The following is an 18941-nucleotide window of genomic DNA, read 5'->3' as shown; positions in this document are numbered from 1 at the left end:
TTTCATTTCATTTCAGACCACATCACTTGAACTATACTTACTATACTTCAAATCCAATATTATACTATGAATGTGTGTCATTTCTGGTGAACATTATGATGTAGGTACAAATCTTTGTCATATCAAAATCCACGGGATCAAAAGAGTATATATACTGAAAGAACAGCATGAAGGGGTATAATGTCAAGATGCCTTTACTTAATTTCACACTGCAAAAAGCACATATGTGTGAAGACAACCATATTAACCATATTATTTCTGTGTACACTCCCTTTTGTGCACCTCTTTATCAATGAATACTGTGCTGTTCTATGTGAACAAGATTGTAATCTCCTGGATTTTGAAATTAAGCAAAGGCATCTTGACATTATACCCCTTCATGCTGTTCTTTCAGTATATATACTCTTTTGATCCTGTGAGGGAAATTTGGTCTCCGTATTTATCCCAATCCGTGAATTAGTGAAACACACACAGCACACAACTATAAAAGGGGTCTAACACACTTCTCCAAAACTTTGAAGTGCGGTGGTCTACCACAGGAGCTCCGCACTCACACTGTGTGCTGGACGGGGTGGTGAGGGCGTTGGTCCAGAGGGAGGGGGGGCACGGCCCTGAGGGTGAGCCCACGCCGACGCTGGACCCGTTCAGGGCCGAGTTTGGGGCTGACGCCCCGTTCAGACCGGGGCCCACTGCTGAGCTCAGGAGACCTGGTGGACAAGGGAGTGAATGACCAAGAACACAGAACAATTAAATTAATAAAGTCTTTAAAAAAAACAACAAAAAAAAACAAAAAAAAAAAACAGATAGACATGAACACACAACACAAACTAACATAACAACAGTACTGCAAAATGTTCTTTTAAAACATTTAACTGCTATTGTTGGTTATAATACTCACAGTTATTACACAAAAAAGTGAAAAAACCTTGTCAGTTGTAATTGAAGTTAGCTATCAATTTGATGCTCTTTCAATGGTAATGTAATAGTCATTGTTGTTAGAATGTAAGTCACTTTGAATGAAAGTGTGCCCTGAAAGTGTAACCATAATTAGATAATGATTACTGTAATGTAATAGACAGCTGACTTGACCATTTCTTTTGCATTACATTAGTAGTCTTTAAAACAAATAGAGTTTTGACCACAAAAAAAAATAAAATTGAAAGATTTACTGTACTCGTTGGCCCAGATCTCTGTGACATGTTAAGTCGCACGGGACCATAATAACCAGTGTGTGCAAATCTGGCGAGCTTCATTTTCACTCAGATGTGTCCCAAACATGACTGCCAGGCACACAGTAGGGAGAGAAGAACAGTGGTTTCAGGAGTTTAAAATAGAAGGCTAAAATAAGGTTGGTCTACTTGGCCTCCGTGGCCTGTAATCAGTGAAGGAACCGGTGTGATTGCAGAGGACCTAAGTTCTAAAGATCCGAACGTCATATTGGTCTACCGTTCTTCATTGCTTGTCTTCCTTTTGGCTATAATAACTTTCATTACTTGGAGGGTTTTAAGCAAGGGAGATGGTCATGCTTCCAGGAATGAAAGCTTAAAATTCACTCAAAACCAATATTTATTTTTAATCACTAAGGCATTAAAAAGAACTCATTTGTCATCCCCTGTCAACACCCAGGGAACAAAGATGACCTTGGTGAAAAGTGAGTTATCCAGTAAATATCTGCTCTCAAGTCTAAAGCCAAGGCAAAGAGTCAGCATCAGGAAACTGTAAGCAACAGGAAACTGCTTACAGAACAGCTGGAATGTTGAGGCATATTCTGCATTCCACAACAGTGAGCTATTAGGAACATTCTACAAATAGAACGCACATCGCATTCTACATCAGCTGCAACACATTAGCAATGTGTTTTCTTGGATGCCATTGCCACATTTCAACTCAGACTTTAAAAAAAAAAAAAACGCTATTGTGTGGTGCAGAACAGATTACCCAGAGTGCTCAGCCCCAGGCCAGCTGAGGCGAGGATGTCCAGGCCGACCGGACAGAGGAGGGTGGGTGAAGAGGTGTGGCCATTGGAGGAGGAGGGAGAGTGGCCGTTGATGCTGGCCGAGGTGGAGTCTCCGCTTTCCAGGCCCAGTAGAACCTTCCGGGCTTCGTACATGTTCCCCGCGTTCCTCTCCACACTCTTCACAATCACAGACTGGAAGGAAGGGAGAGAACATTCATAAAGGTACACAGCGACAGGAAGAAAGCTTTGAATGCATTGATGAGAACTTTTGCTAAATCTTTGCCCTATAGCCATCCATCACCAGGCTTACAAAATAGCACTCATATGTATGGAACCTTCAACAGCCCCTTCAAGTGTCGTCACAAAAGCAAAGGGTTTTACCAGAGCCTGTGAGAGAGTGTGCTGGTGTCTGTGAAACGGCGTACCCTGAATGCTAGAGATAGACCATTACAAGAGGTGGACGTGTTGAGCTTGCAGGCATCTCTTCTGTTGTATCTACACAAGTGGGAATGTTGTGTTGGAAAGAATGAGAAATTCCTGCTGTCTTTGCTTTTTCTTCCTGTTTATGTGAGTGTGTGTATGTGCAGTTCATCTGCATCTGTGCAAGTGTTTGTGTGTGTGTGTGTGTGTTGATGTTGTGTGTGTGTGTGTGTATGTGTATATGTTACCTTGCTTGGTTGTCTGGGTTTGGGCTTGATGCTGATGAAGACGTCCAGCTGTTCCATGAGGGCACTGACACACTGGGGCTCCACGTCCTCCTTCACATCAAAAATTAACACCAGGGGCAAACAACCCTGCACCACACACACACACACACACACACACATTCATTGATGACATTAAATATCCAGTAGGTCAAATCTGTTTATAAATAGCACAAGTATTAGATAGTCATTATGCTGCCAGGTGCCAGATTTGTCTTGTGTGTGTGTGTGTGTGTGTGTGTGTGTGTGTGTGTGTGTGTGTGTGTGTGTGTGTGTGTGTGTGTGTGTGTGTGTGTGTGTGTGTGTATGTATAATTGAGGTGTGTGCATGACTTTTGTCATGTCAGCATTTGATTCAAGGGTCCACACATCACAAGCAGGAAATAGTGCAGAGGGTGGAAATTCTGACAGCATAATGACTTTGTTTTCTCGCAGAGGATGTTTAGAGAGAAGATGCATGCTCCCCTGACAGACAGAACTAAACAATCACATTCTCTAAACTACCAATTATACCCTGTGTTTTAAAGTTGGGAAAAAGTCTAATTTAAATAGTGTGTAGCACTCCGGAGACAAAGACAGAGATATCTATGGGCCGACTATCTGTTGTGGTTCTAGGGTGAGACTAACAATTGCGGTGGAGCTACAGCGTGCGGAATTCCACCAATGCTCCTCTCCAATGGGGGTGACCTACAGACTCGCAGCACTAAGGGGTTCATTGAGGAGTTCAGACCCAAATACGATCAGAGGATATTTTATGGAACATGTTGACCAAACCACCAGAGGAATGCAGGCTCCTCGCCAGTACCGACATGCAGTAAACACTGGCTGACACAGACAAAGCACACCCCGCAACCCCCCCCCACCCCCGCACATACGCCTACGCACATGCACATAGTTTCCTCAAATACACACATGGTCCTTCTCTGTTTCTTAACACCCACCCACACTAAAAACACAAAAACACATGGTCTTTGTCTGTCAGTTTCTCTAACACATAAGTATAAGTATATATACTTTTTTGATCCCGTGAGGGAAATTTGGTCTCTGCATTTAACCCAATCGGTGAATTAGTGAAACACAAACAGCACACAGTGAACACACAGTGAGGTGAAGCACACACTAATCCCGGCGCAGTGAGCTGCCTGCTTCAACGGCGGCGCTCGGGGAGCAGTGAGGGGTTAGGTGCCTTGCTCAAGGGCACTTCAGCCACGGCCCACTGGTCGGGGCTCGAACCGGCAACCCTCCGGTTACAAGTTCAGAGTGCTAACCAGTGGGCCACGGCTGCCCCAATGCTGCCCATGCGCATGCGCATACACAAGGACACACGCACACACACACACACACACACACACACACACACACACACACACAGACACACACAGACAGACACACGCCTCTCACTCCTCAGAGTTGGTGTTTGCCCAGTACCATGAGGTGCTGCCTGGCGAGGCAGACGGCGTCGACGGAACCCTGGATGTAGATGGTGGACTTGCGGTGGGCGAGCGGCGCGGCTGTGCTCAGGTCGGGGAAGTGGATCTGCGCGCCGGTGCGCTGGCTGATGTGCTTGACGTTGCTGCCGTTGCGGCCCATCATGAAGAGGTGGTGCTGCGGCGCGATGTCCAGCTGCGTGCTCACGGCCACCGCGCTCGCCAGCGAGCCCGCCAGGTGCTCCAGCAGCAGGGCCGTGCCTCTCTGGTGCGCGTGCACACACACACACGCACACGCACACGCACACGCACACACACACACACACACACACAGACACACGCACACACACACACACATGCACACATAGTGAGACACACATACACACACACAGCAAGAGTGACATACACACACACACACACAGACAGACAGACACACACACACACACAACAAGAGTGGTGCACACACAGCAAGAGTGACATACACACACACACACACAGTCAGACGCACACGGTCACAGACATACACACACGCAAACACACACACAGACATACAAACACACACAGCAAGATTGAGACATAAACACAGACACACAAACCCACACAGTCAGACACATATACACACACAAGGTAAGAGTGACACACACGCACACGCACAATAAATGAATACATGCCAACAGCAACAAATACACACAAACATGAACAGTCACACCAACCAAAAAAAGCATCCAAAATACACACACACACACACACACACACACACACACACACACACACACAAACAGGAAGGCATATACACACAAACAGTTGACATGGCTACCAGATGATCCAACTGGGCAGCTAAAACCTTTTGGGCTGCTTTCCCAGACAGGGATTACACATTTTTGAATGGGTAGTCTCCATTATAAAAAGGCTTCTTTGTAATAATCCATGCCCAGGAAACCAGCCCTAGAAGAGCATCAGAGAAACGCTTGCAGTCTTCTGGTGCGTCGGGCGATCAAATATCGGACTGCGGTGCGTTATCCTTCATTACTGCACACACCACAGTCAAGCAGAGTTTCCCTCTGCAGCCTTGCCAGACCACAGCATGGCCTAGTTTTCAGCCTGTCTTTTTGCCCAGCTCCCCCTCCAAACCATATGGAATGATGAGAGAGATTTTCATGAAGTCTGTACTATGCACTGCCACGCTGGAACTGATCAATGTGTATTTGTTTATTATATATATATATATATATTATAATAATAATACGTTTTATTTATATAGCGCCTTTCTCAGACTCAAGGTCACTTTACCAAGTAAATTGAAAAAATATAATGTCCACAACACTGCTTTTGACTACCATATATTTAATGCACAACAGACAACGGTCTTCTTCAGGCAAAAGCAGTGTTGCGGACCTTATATTTCTTCAATTGAGTAAGTTTTCTTTTGTCCTGCACCTGCCAGAAGGTGGGATGTGCACTCAATAACTGTTTACTGAACACTTTGCCAAGTCAACACAAACAAAGCAAGACAAGCAATATGTGTGTGTGTGTGTTAGAATGTCAGCATGTATAGTGGGTGTGTTTGTGATTGCTCAGGACACAGATTTGCAGATGCTTATTGGATGTTGGTTAGAAAGAGAGCCATACTGCAATTGTTCTTTGTCTTTCTAGCTTATCTTTTACTGTGTGTGTGAAATATGGGTCAGTGTGCATTTCTTTTTTTTTTTTTTTTGTATATTTTTTGGGGTTTTTTATGCCTTTAATTATAGGACAGTGACAGGAAGTGAATGGGAGAGAGAGCTGGGGTGGGATCCGGAAAGGACCAAGGGGCGGGAATCGAACCCGGGTCGCCGGCGTACGGTGCAGGTGCCCCAGCCAGTTGCGCCACAGCTGGGGCCCAGTGTGCATTTCTGTCTACTGTATATGTGGCCTTGTGTTTTGAGAGCACCACTATGCCACTTTTCTTTCTTACTTAGGTCAAACAGAACTACCCAAGCCTTTTATTGGCCTGACTTTGCACTAGTATTTTATTGACTGTCTATGCACAATTTCAACCAAATTTTGCTGCTCTTATTTTTTCATTATTATATGTGCCCTCTTATTTACTTACTTTTTTGTTTACTTGAATGTTATGTTTGTCTGTGGACTTAAATTGGTAAAATATGTCTTGTCTTCACCGTGGGATAGTGAGAAATGTCATTTCGATCTCTTTGTATGTCTGGAACATGTGAAGAAATTGACAATAAAGCTGACTTTGACTTTGACTTTGTGTGTACTGTATTATGGATGTCTATTTTGTATGTGTGACTGTTCATGCGGTTCATTGTGTGTTTGTGTGTATTTTTCTTATGTGTGTGCATGTGTCACACTCTTGCTGTGTGTGTGTGTGTCCTTTTTGTTTCATTCATTCACACATTTATTACCCATTTTTTTGTATGTTCTCATACACACACACAACCCAGGTGTGCTTAAGCTCTCCATGGATTCGTTCACACTCCCAGCCCCGTGGCTCACCTGCACAGCAGAGGCATTGTTCTGGGAGCCGCGCACCACCCCGGTGGCCCCGTAGAGGCGCGAGGGGGGCTTGAAGGAGACGGTGAAGCTGTAGGTCTGACAGAGGTGCTGCACCGCGGGGGAGCTGGGGTCGGCCTGCACCAGCGCAGGCAGCTCAAACATCAGCACCAGAGGAAGCAGCTCCTGCAGTAGAGACGGAGGGATAGAGAAAAAAAGAGAGGAAGAGAAGAGTCAACCAGAAACCAAAATAGAAAAGTAAGGACAGAAAGGACAGAAAAGAAAGGAAGAAAGGACAGAAAATAAAAGAAAGGAAGAAAGACCCATTTCAACCCTTTAGAATGATGACCCTTTATGAGAGCGCCTTGAGTAGGAGAGAGAGGGCAGCACAATCCATCATTGAGGTCTTGGGTTGCTCCCGTGCTGGAAATGGGACTAAATGTTCCCAGCAGTCTGGAAGGGAGAGGCAGCTCTTGGCCACCATCTCTGCTCACCTATACACAGCTGTACCAACCATTCACTGGAACCACATTCAGTACAGGTAGTACATCCAACACCTAATCAGATTTCATTAAACCACCATTCACACACACACACACACACACTCAAACACACACACACAAGCAGATCCACACACACACACATAATTTTGACATGGTCCACTGGCAGACTCATAAATATTCATAAGCACCCGGTGCAGCAGAGTAGCAGGCCAGATGAAACCAACTTATCAATCACCATTCATTACTGGGGCCATTCACAACAATGGCCTCAAGAGGGCTGTGGTGGGTGGGTGGGGGAGGCTGACTTGCTGACTTGCTAACCACTTCGGCTAACCACTTTGCTTCATAAGGTAACAATAACAAAAACAAAAACAAATACACAAATGGCCTCTGAACTCCTCGGCTTCTTACACACACAAAAAAACAGGCAAGGTGCCAAGGCTCTTGGTTGACTGAGAACTACAAACAGTATAAATTACCAGACAAAAATGCTCAGTGATCAGTCCCATATGTTCACACAGCTAACATTTAGATCAAGTTTCCTTAATACAGCAAAAGCAAGAAAATAGAAAAAAGGGAAGGCAGAGACTGTGTATGGGGTGTAGGAGTAAGAGAATGCTGTGTCGCCCTGTGTGTGTGTGTGTGTGTGTGTGTGTGTGTGTGTGTGTGTGTGTGTGTGTGTGTGTGTGTGTGTGTGTGATAAATAGATAGATAGATACTTTATTGATCCCCAAGGGGAAATTCAAGTCTGTATGTGAGAGTGTGTGAGCGAGAAAAAGGGGGAAAATGTTTAAAGTCATCTTATAACCAAAAGCTTGTAACATTCTGCCATTGAACAAATATGTGGTTTAAATGACAATCACACAGAAGAGTCTCAAAGAGGACAGACGCCCATCATGAACGGATTAAGGAGGTGTGATGCGCAAGTGCAAATTCCCTCCCCTATTTCTGATACACGCTTTAAACACCGAGCGCCAACCTCCTTAGGGGCTAACTCAAAGTGACCTGCTTAAAACAGCTTGTTAATTAAATGAACAGATTCACAGCCATGTGCTGGAATCTGCTGATCCCTGGGACTCTGTCTACTGAGACTAGAACATATGGGTGCTTAATCTTCTAAATGAGCAAATATGCATGAGACATTACCAGTAAGCCTCAGTAAATATGGAAAATCCCTTTGCCTATTACCTCATTCTCCTTCAAGTAAGACAGCAGGGACATGAAAGGAACTACAGCACTTACACTGGGACTTACTTAGAAAGAGCAGATTCTGTCATATTAAAACAGAAAAAACCCTGATCATTGTGGTTTACCATGATTGTACTGCAATTCTATCCTGAACTCTCTCTGATGCTTCATTTTCCCTGAGAATTTTCACAGTGTATTTTGGACAAAGCAAGAACAAGGATCATTCTTTTCAGATGATTTCAACAAAGAAGTGTAGTACTCTCTAGTTTAGAAAATAAAGATTTTCAAAAGTATGTTTGTGAACAGTAATGGTAGCTTTTAGTTTGTCAGTACGATATTGGCAGAAGTTTCCTAGAAGTCTGCAAGTGTGGTCACTGAGGCCTCACCAAAACAATAACAACATGATTTTTTTTAACTGTTGAGGTTTAAAGCAGAATTCATTTAATTTCAGGAATTCTCTTTTTTGTGTTAAAAGGGGTTTTAAAGCAGAATTCATTTAATTTCAGGAATTCTCTTTTTTGTGTTAAAAGGGTTTTAAAGCCAACTTTAAAAATGTATATTGATAGTGGTTTAAATTAGGTTCCAAGTGGTTTAAAATGTCATAAAATGTCACTGAAAAGCAGACTAATTCCTTACCTCGGTACTATTTCTTACCTAAAACTCTAGTCTTTTAGTGGCTTGACTATTTACTTCTAAGCATGACCTTGTAGCACCGAAAGTATAATTTCAATGACCTCTTTCCATAAAATCATTGTCTTTGGTTTGACTGCTCACCAGTTTGCAAAATGACAGGTGAACCTGGCAAACGGAGTTCAGTAAAAACCCATCACTGAAAGACAGCACACTGTAAAAACAACATGGGTGGTTCCCTTGTGGCAAAGCAATCAGTCCAAAGACATCACCGGCAAACATCTTTTTGGCCGGATGAGCACAAGTGTACGGCTGAGCGTTTCTGTGGTCCTGTGCTCTGCAGGCATGGGTTTTTTTCTGAGGCCCTAATCACACACATGTGTGTGTACACACATAACCGTGAGCTGCTAAAATATGGCTGCAGGCTTGGGGAAAGACTGGAGGCCTGATTGTCATTGGAGGGGAAAGGAGGAGGCATTTTTTCCAGCGCCGAGTGTTTGGTTTTGTCTGAGTGGTGATCTGTGGTAAGGGCAAGGTTACTGACCTACATATAGCAGAGTAGCCCAAAATCACATGTTCGCAAACACTGATATTGCATGCTCATGGGGGCAGCCGTGGCCTACTGGTTAGCGCTTCGGACTTGTAACCCCGACCAGTAGGCACGGCTGAAGTGCCTGAGCAAGGCACCTAACCCCTCACTGCTCCCCGAGCGCCGCTGTTGTTGCAGGCAGCTCACTGCGCCGGGATTAGTGTGTGCTTCACCTCACTGAGTGTTCACTGTGTGCTGAGTGTGTTTCACTAATTCACGGATTGGGATTGGGATAAATGCAGAGACCAAATTTCCCCTCACGGGATCAAAACAGTATATATACATACTTATACTTATCAGCCTTGTCAGCCTCGGGAATTGAGAGCCCTGATGACCAACACAAACACTCATCCAGTTACATATTTCCACCCCGAAGAGCGGAGAAACGCAGAAGGGAAGGGAGAGTCTGAGGCTCTCCGCTGGACACAGTCTGAGTTATGTGCCAGTGGTCACGGGAAGGAATTCACTTCAAGAAAGGGGGAAGTTTGGTGTGTTCACTGTGTGCGGAGTTTCACTAATTCACAGATTGGGATGAATGCACAAAACATTTCCCTCACGGGATCAAAAGAGTATATATACTTATATACTAAAAAAGGAGGGGGAAAAAAACAATCAAACGACCACCTCATTCCTCCTGGTTCGGTCAGCCAGCCCCACCTTGGCGTTACCCAGGCATCAGGGGGAGAGAGTGGGGCAGCAGACCCTGTAGCTGGTGGGCAGTTGCTGCGTGTGGCTGTAGGTGATGGGGCTGTGGCGGGTTCTGTGGCCTGGGTGTGCACTGAAGGAGGAGAGCTGAGCTCTGTTCCCATGGGCCTGGCAGCACAGCATGGCTCAGGGTTACAGAGCCTGCACAGTCACACCGAGCTCAGATGCATCCAGGAGCAGACATGCCGGCAAGACACATACACACACATACACACACGCACGCTCACGCACACTCACACACACACTCACACGCACACATCTTCTTCTAGATATGAGCATGCAGAAAAAGTAATGAATAGTAAGTAAGTAAGTAACAGAGTGTAATGAATTCTGATGTCACTGAAACCAAAACAAGGGCTGACCTACACCGAATCTGATGAAGAAAATGGTCCACACCCTCTCACACCAAACACACACACACACACACACACACACACAGTAGATTTACTGCGCCAAGACAGAGGACCCCAACGTTCCGCAGTAAACCCCCTGATGAAGAGCGGCTCCAACGTCTCACACAAAAACCAAGTCTGACAAAAAGCCAGAACACACATTCTCAGAACAATGTTCGAGCTACACGCATGCGCACTACCGATCCACCCACACACACACACACACGCGGAGCAAAACACTTGATGTCAGATGGCATGGAGATTCAGAGGCAAGAGTACAAACTGACATCTGACAGCTGATGCAATGGATGATTATGTAAGGGGACAGAGACAACAACAGAACACAAATGCTCATTGTGTGTGACAGCCTTCAATTCACCTGTTGTTAATTCGTAGTAAAGGCCTGCAATGGTCTGCATAGCATTACTGAATGTACTTGCACACTACGGACAGATAGGAGTCGTTTAAGATTAATCCAAAATGAAGACTAATATCTGAATGTTCCTTTGGAGAGACTGGAGAGTTAATTAAAGAGAAAATCATAAAATGAAGCAGTTCTAGCAAAAGATTCACTTTTAAAAAAAGAAATGAAGGTACTTTTAAAAGCATCTTAAACAACCAATTCAGGCCTTTTAAAACAGTGCGGTATGAACCCTGAAGTGCTAAGTTTAATTGTACCATGTGTCTCCCTCTCTCACACACACACTACTTCTGCCACTCATTTCTACATTCAGGAAATGTGGAAATATTACTATTAAAACAACATTAAAAAATCAACCCCACCTCTTTTGCGCTGATGGTGCTGATATATTGAAAGCAATGAGAAAGAGCTATAAAAGAGAAATAAAAAGCTAATTGTGTAAACACTGACTCTGTGTTATTTGGCCTGGTGCACATACATGAGTCAGTGCAGTGGTCGCGGTGAGCTCTACGTGGTGTTAAATTATGTGTGAGAGAGCAGAGAAGCCATTCACTCCAGTCACACAGACATTGTTTTTTTAAACTTGCTGAAAGCATTACTATCCAGCGAGGAGTTTGGCGAAAACTTCTACAGCGGCCAGCTTCAGCCGTTAAGCTTCCCGATAAAGGCCTCTGTTCAGAATCTTCTGGGCAGAATCTTCTGTTCCACACTCAAGGTGGAACCTTTCAGCTTTTCTGTCTGAGGATGAACCAAAAAGCACCCTTTATTTTTTCTTCTTCATAAGACTCTCACGAGTGCGAGAATAGGAGGAGACTAGAGGCAGGTGGTTTCCTTGAGTTCACTGCCATGCTCAGGGGAAACAGAGGAGCTGGCTCCTGCCTGTAGCAATGCCGCTCCAGGTAAGCTTACCCTTATTTTGGCCCTGGCAGCCTCAACTCCTGCGGGCTGGCCTGCTATGGACACCTACAGATGGGCAGATAGAAAGAACGACAGGAAGAGATAGAATGAGAGGATTAATTCACTGATAAAGCTCTAGGAAAACACCAGTAGCACAAATCTGCATTTGGATTTACACAGCATAAATCTGCAGTGATTACTCTGTTGACTCAAGCGGTCCGCTTTCAGGATATATTTTCAGGAGAATTAATCAGTGTAGGTGAACAGCCAACACACACTTTCACATACATACCTTCTGAGTGTGAGTTACACTTTTCCCATCTGACACAATTACACAATAATAACACAATTCATACATTAAATATACTGAAATTCAATTTGTAAAAATAGTACATTATATATAGTGCAATTATTACAAATGCAAACCAGTTACACACTCTTTATTCAGGATGAAACAATACACTGCATTAACTACCGGTACTTTCTTTAAAAGCTATTCCCTTCAGCAGGGGAGAGCCCTAGAGAGAGATCTATCTATAAGTCTCTGAATGAACCCATATATTCTTCAGAACATTACATTTCCAACATTCCCGTTGTACCGGCTAAAGGGTTAAAACTTCAACCCAAAGCACCCTTGTATGTTTACGACTCCTACAGCTAAATTTTCATGGGCACAAACTGGTGCATTCAAAAACAAACTGTCCTCATTAAACCTGAGACGAGGTGATGACACAGCATAGGCAGTGTTCCTCTCCTCTTCATACCTCTGATTCAACCCTTTCATCACCACATCTCAGAATAATCCTTTTGACCACACTCTGGCGCAACACACACACACGCACAAACACACACAGGCACACCAATTTTCATAAGCACTTTTGGGCTGAACAACTCGAAGTGGCTGGGACCAGCTGGTACCAAAAAGTCCTGGCTTTCCATCTGGTGTTGTTCACAGAATTGTGTGTGTATGCATGGAGGGCCAGTTGTTTGTGATGAGCAGGAATTCTCTACTGTCATCTCCTTAGAGCGAGTCAGGAGCCAAAAGCCCCAAAGCTGGCCCATGCAAATAGATGTTCACATCAACCGAGGCACCAGGGAACAATACAAATAATTCAACTTACTTTATTTTGCACACTAAATGTGCAATACCAGTGTAACCGTCTGTATTCTATCTTCGGCCTATCAGATCTCAGCTACAGTGATAAATGTATGTGCTTTTCCTTTGAGTCATAGTTGGAACAACTTAAACAAGTACTCTATGAGGTCAAGTCACGTCAGGTCAAGTGTTCTCTACGAGTGTTACGAGGTCAGATAGTGGTTAAGGTCAGATACTGATATTGACATACCACCAGGAGAAGGACCTGGCGAATGGGTGGGCGTGACCTGGTCTGCCCCGCAGCTGGTTACAGGTGTGTGGGTATTAAGGGGTCATGTGATCTGATTTGGAGGGAGAGATTTAGGCCTAGTCCACACGTACCAAACAGACCTTTTTTCCTTCGTCTTCCCTGGAACCGTATCAAGAATATTTGCGTCCAAACGGATCCATCTCAACACGACTCAACACGTTACTTCATATCCCAGGCCTATAGGTGGCACTGTTTCGTACAGAAACTGACCAAAGCTTGCGCGCTGTGTAGGCCATACAACAGACAGAGTAGGCTACAAAACTGGCTAGTGCAAGGAAACCAGAATTGTTTGTGTGGATTTATAGTGAACTGTCAACTGTAGTCAACTGTAAAACTAATAAACTTAATTTTGAACGGTTTGTGAAGGGTGCAGTCCCGTCCTTTATTTGGCTAATGCAGATAAAAATAATCTCCTTTACTTTCTTTGGTTGTAGGATAGTCCGCGATTCACAAGTTTGGGAAGTGCAAAGGCTAGGCGTACCCAAGTTCTAGGCTATTCCGTCGCCACATTTATAATATTGCTATAATACCTTTGTTAGTAACAGTCGATACTTTTGCTTGCATCAAATCGCGAATTTGTATTTAGTGCGCATCTATAGGCTTAACATGAGTTCTAAGCGTCTTTGTATGCTCATATCTGACTTCACTATGAATGCATTTATTTATGTTGTAAGACATGTAAAATAAATTAATGATACCGGCACTACGCACAAATTAATGTAAACTTACACCGCACTTCCCTAATAACTTAAGTTCTCTCGTGTCACTGACAGTAGCTAGAATTCATAAAAAAACACAGAAAACAGTGAAAAACAGTGTTCAGTCCACCAAGTCGTAAGCTATCGGTGCTGTGCAGCACCAGTTGTGATATTTATCCTACGGAGTGTAATCGTAGGTAATGTCATGTATGAAAACTAGTATTGTTAGGCATCCAGGGCAGCTGAGGTGTGGCGATGACATCATCGATACGCAAGTAGGATGTGCGGTTTCGCTGTCCAAACGAATTCAAAAGGGCTACGGTTTCAGATTTTTACACTCTGGGACCAGGTTTCAAAAAAGTGCGGTTTCGGGCAGTGCATTTACAGGATTCGTTTGGACGCTCGGCCAAGATAAAGCAAAACCTCTGCATTTAACCCAAAAAGCGTCTTCGTGTGGACAAGCCCTTAGGGAGAAAGGTTTGGTGCTAGAGGTGGTTTCTCCCCCTGAAACAATTCCCCGATCTAGTTTGTTTTCTCTGCACAGTAAGCATCGACCCTGTTTCTGTTTTGCTGGCAATGGTAATATCGTCGGTAGCCCAACTCGTGATAACGAGGTAATGAAGAGTAAAGCTACAGGAACCATCGGTGATTTAGGACTCTGTCCTACCTGGTTGCTCTTCTCGGCCTGGTTGTTGCGGTTGGAGTCGGGGAAGTGGATGTGGCAGCCCGTCTCCTCCATCACCTTCTTGATGTTGTTGCCGCCCTTCCCGATGACATGAGAGTGCTCAGTGTGGGACACGTCCATCTTCAGGGTAACCCGGTTACTCTGGAGGGGTCAAAGGTGAGATGTTAAGAGGTCAAAGAACTTTGTCACACGACACTGGAACAGACAAAAACAAGTTTATTCGTTTAGCAGACACTTGACATATATGACAAGGGCCAATGTCCCCGGAGCAACTTGGGGTTAAGTGCCTTGTTTAAGGACACAACGGTGGAAGCTGGTAATTGAACCCACAACTTTTCAGGCTACTACATGCTAGCCCAGCTCCTTAACTACTACGCCACCACCACCTCCGTGACAGAGGAACTGTATGGCTGGCTGTTCAAGGACGTATTTTGACCCACTTTTACATGTCCACATTTACATACTTTACTACTTCATGAGACCCGTTAGATTATGATGAAAATCTCCAGGATTTTGTCAAATCCGCAGCATCTCATCCAGGGTAGGAATTTCACGGCGGCCACGACGGCCGTCATAGCCCCTTGCGTTGGCCGTGAGGCCCCTTTGAAAATCAGAGGTTTACAGGCCACGGTGGCCTTGGTGCCCCCTTCTTTTAATATTCTGCTTTGCGTCTTACTAATAGCGATTTTTATTTAGCCTGTGCTAAATAAAATTAATTTAGTCTTTTACGCAGTGGAGAAAGTGACAGCGCAAGAAAGAAAGTGCGTCCAAATTCACCCATTCTCAGTTGAACTACTCGCGAAGTAGCCTATTCATCACACAGACATCACAAGTATCACATGAAAGAGCTTTTTCTCAGCTTTTAAACGATGTTAGCCGATAATTGCTGTGTTGAACGTTTCGCGAGAAAAGTAAATAATATAATTTAATTTAATCATACATTCTACTGAAGGTTGCGTCCCATGATCTCCCTACCCATTCATCTCAGTGGAATACTTTACGAACCCTTCTTTTAACACATGACAAACCATATATCAGAATAAACAGGAGACCTTACCGAACACAAAGGTGTAAAGCAGTCCCCTGTACAGTTAGCCGTTCCAGAGTAATCCATTGAATCCAATGAATTTACAGTAAAGTTCGACATACATGGATGTCTCCAAATTTGGGCTTTAAGTTTTACAATGTGTTTAAATTGTTCCACATGATTTCATAACGGGCCAAATACAAAATAAATGTTACAAATATCGCCTAGATATTGGTAAATCAGAGGACCGCTAAGAGTTTGTGAAAGTAGCCTTAATGATCACAAAATGCTAAGCATGCATCTAGGCTATTTGAGTTTCTTAAAGCTGAGCTGTGCTTAAATTGTTCAATACATGATTTCATAACAGGCCAAATATAAAATAAATGTTATATATAGCTTAGATATCTGTAAATATTAGATGATCAGATGATTTACAGTTCTATGTTATGTCATGTTTCATGTTTTTGTAATGTTTCATACAGTGATGCAGGTCTACTGCAGTGAATAGGCTAAATACAACTTTGATCATTTTTATAGCCTACTACTGTATAGTTAACTTTGGCCTTGGTGCCCTGACATGTGGCCTTTGTGCCCCCCACCAAATTTGACCAACTGAAGGCCAAGTGGCCTTGCCCCCAGAATGGTGAAATTCCAAGCCTGGTCTCATCCCATGAACACCAAAATGCCATGCTGAAGCCAGAGATGCTCGCTAAATGCACACCAGACTCGCTGGCATGGACGGCGCCACCTTGGCACCCTCGGCCTCACCATTAGCCTCGGTTGACGTGGAACCGTGGAGCCGAACTCCAGAACAGCAAATCCACAGTCATATCCAATTAATTCCTTCTATCCCACTCCACAAAAAAATACATCAGTGTAGGCAAGCAACAGAGGACAGGTTGGCCCATGACACAGAGGAGACACTTTAACACTAATAGATTAGTGCAGGTGAGTCATGTGGAGGCATAACCTAATGGAGACTTTTAGATGTCTAGCTCACAACCACTGAGTCACACAGAAAGTTGTTCTCTGACAAGTAAAAGGGAATTATAAAGACCAGAGAGGAAAGTCAAAGATGTGAATAAGAAGAGAAGACTGATGACAAATGACTACGACAGAAGAAGAAGAAGAATTTTTCCATGATGGGAGGGCAGACATGGCGAGGTTGCAATACAGACGGTAACCGTGGTAACCACAGGTTTGCTTTCTTTCACTGACCTTGGTGTCGAGGACTGACATGATTCTCTCTTTCGCCTCACTCACATTGTCTCTCTTTCCACAGACCTTGATGTGAGGATCTGGAACAGAAACAGAAAAAGAAATTGAGGGAAGAAGGGAGGGAGGGAGAAAGAGAGAGAGAAAAAATTAGGTGAAATGAGTAAGAGGAACAGCTGCACGCTCCTCTTCCCTTCCCACCCAGAGTTAGAATTTAGGTGTTGGAATGAGACAAAACGCTTCAGGAAACATTAAAAGTAATTTTGTTTATCAATCAACCATCTCCTTCAGCAATTACAGTCAACCGCATAACCACTTTACAAACTAAAAGACGTTCACACAATAGTTTTACATCTCTCCGTTTCCTTAATTTGCCCCTGTTCATACTTTCCCCTTAGTGTACCCCAATGCCCCAACTCTACCCCCCTCCTCGTCATCTCTCTTGTTCTCCCTCTTTTGCTGTCACATAAATGGACTACTTATGGCATCCACACATTTACACACAAACACAATTAACCGTACAGAGCCGAGCACTGTGTCTTTGAATGTCAGAGCATGGCCTCACATCCTGTCTCTAAAAAAAATCACACCAGCTTGTCTGGCGCCTGCCACCAAGCCCTGTCAAAGCTGCTTAACTTTCACTTAACCACCATGCCAATTTCCCCCCTGAACCATGTCCATGCACACTTATACAAACAGACACACACACACACACACACACACACAAACACACACACGCCTGCCCTAACCCGTGTATATACCATATAAAATGGCATATCGGTTTAATATCTCATGCTCACAAAGCCTTAGGTAAACACTGTCGTTCTATTTCAGGAAGACATTCAGAGGTACTGTAAAGAATTCAATGCAAAGCCTCTGGCCTTTACTTGCACCTGGAGGCTAGTGTAGCCACAAATCTAGGTCAAATGCACACTGTGCAACATAACTAAGAAAACAGACCCCACAAAATCTGGGATAAAGTCTTTGTGCAGGCCAACCCAAAGGACGGCTCTGCAGACAGTCATATCCCAGTAGGGTTTATCAGAAATCATGTGATCCTGCCGGGCCCCAGTCGGTTATGGGTATTTAGGGAGGGCACTTCCAGGAAGTGGTTTCATGAAAGTACACCTTCCAAAATCCCTATACAAAAGCTTCAGTCTCCACTTTCCAGAATATTCCCCAAGCACGAGTGGTCATGAGGAATCTACATTTACATTAATGGCCTATGAATAGCTCCTTTCCTGTTAAGTTTAAATGTACCTGGCAGGTCTCCCATTCTCTCTCTCTCTCTCTCTCTCTACAAAATACATAAAAGTCCTCTAACTCCAAATCACGTTTTACATCTCCTTATATTAAGTTTATGTATGCAAACATTTCCATGTCATTGTTGTTTGTTTTACTCCATTCTCACACATTCTTTTCCCCTCTCACATCAGTGCACACTGCAGTGAAGGAGAACAACTGATTCTCTCACACACACACACACACACACACACACACACACACACAGAAATTGCACAAACCCTAAAGCAACAAGGACTGATGTCAGTGACCCGCATCTCTTGGCTCTGTACAGTTCAGATGCTGTGTGTACTGAATACAAACACAACACATACTGTACACATACAGACATAGTGAGAGAGAGAGACAGAGAGAGACAGACAGACAGAGAGAGAGAGAGAGAGAGAGAGAGAGAGAGAGAGAGACAGACAGACAGAGAGAGAGAGAGAGAGACAGACAGAGAAAGAGAGAGAGAGAGAGAGAAACACACACACACACCCACACACACCTGTGTTAAAGGGGCTACCAGATTTCACCTCTAGTGAGTAACTGCAGGAGGCGCCTTGACTCCCCCAGCCCAATCAAATCGGGACCCGCCATATGGAAGTCATTAACAGCGTCTGTGTCTGTGTGTGTGTGTGTGTGTGTGTGTGTACGTGCATGTGTGCATGTGTGTGTGCGTGCGCATGTGTGCATATGTGCACGTGTGCACATGTGTGCATAT

The 18941-nt window shown here is 44.1% G+C and overlaps 1 protein-coding gene across 2 annotated transcripts in view; it reads right to left on the bottom strand.

Annotated features, from left to right (window-relative positions):
* Positions 1-18941, bottom strand: part of LOC121685861 (protein bicaudal C homolog 1-like) — a 54497-nt gene that overhangs the window by 13216 nt on the left and 22340 nt on the right. For both annotated transcript variants that reach the window (XM_042066690.1, XM_042066691.1), the window contains 8 exons: positions 16940-17019; positions 14677-14835; positions 11918-11971; positions 6584-6766; positions 4089-4352; positions 2626-2751; positions 1939-2149; positions 555-707 (listed from right to left, as the gene is read on the bottom strand). In XM_042066690.1, the coding sequence (XP_041922624.1) occupies positions 555-707; positions 1939-2149; positions 2626-2751; positions 4089-4352; positions 6584-6766; positions 11918-11971; positions 14677-14835; positions 16940-17019 (1230 nt within the window). The remainder of the gene's footprint in view (positions 1-554; positions 708-1938; positions 2150-2625; positions 2752-4088; positions 4353-6583; positions 6767-11917; positions 11972-14676; positions 14836-16939; positions 17020-18941) is intronic.

The sequence above is a fragment of the Alosa sapidissima genome, chromosome 16 (assembly GCF_018492685.1).
Source record: "Alosa sapidissima isolate fAloSap1 chromosome 16, fAloSap1.pri, whole genome shotgun sequence".
Classification (NCBI taxonomy): Eukaryota; Metazoa; Chordata; class Actinopteri; order Clupeiformes; family Clupeidae; genus Alosa; species Alosa sapidissima.
This window is presented reverse-complemented; position numbering and strand designations above follow the sequence as displayed.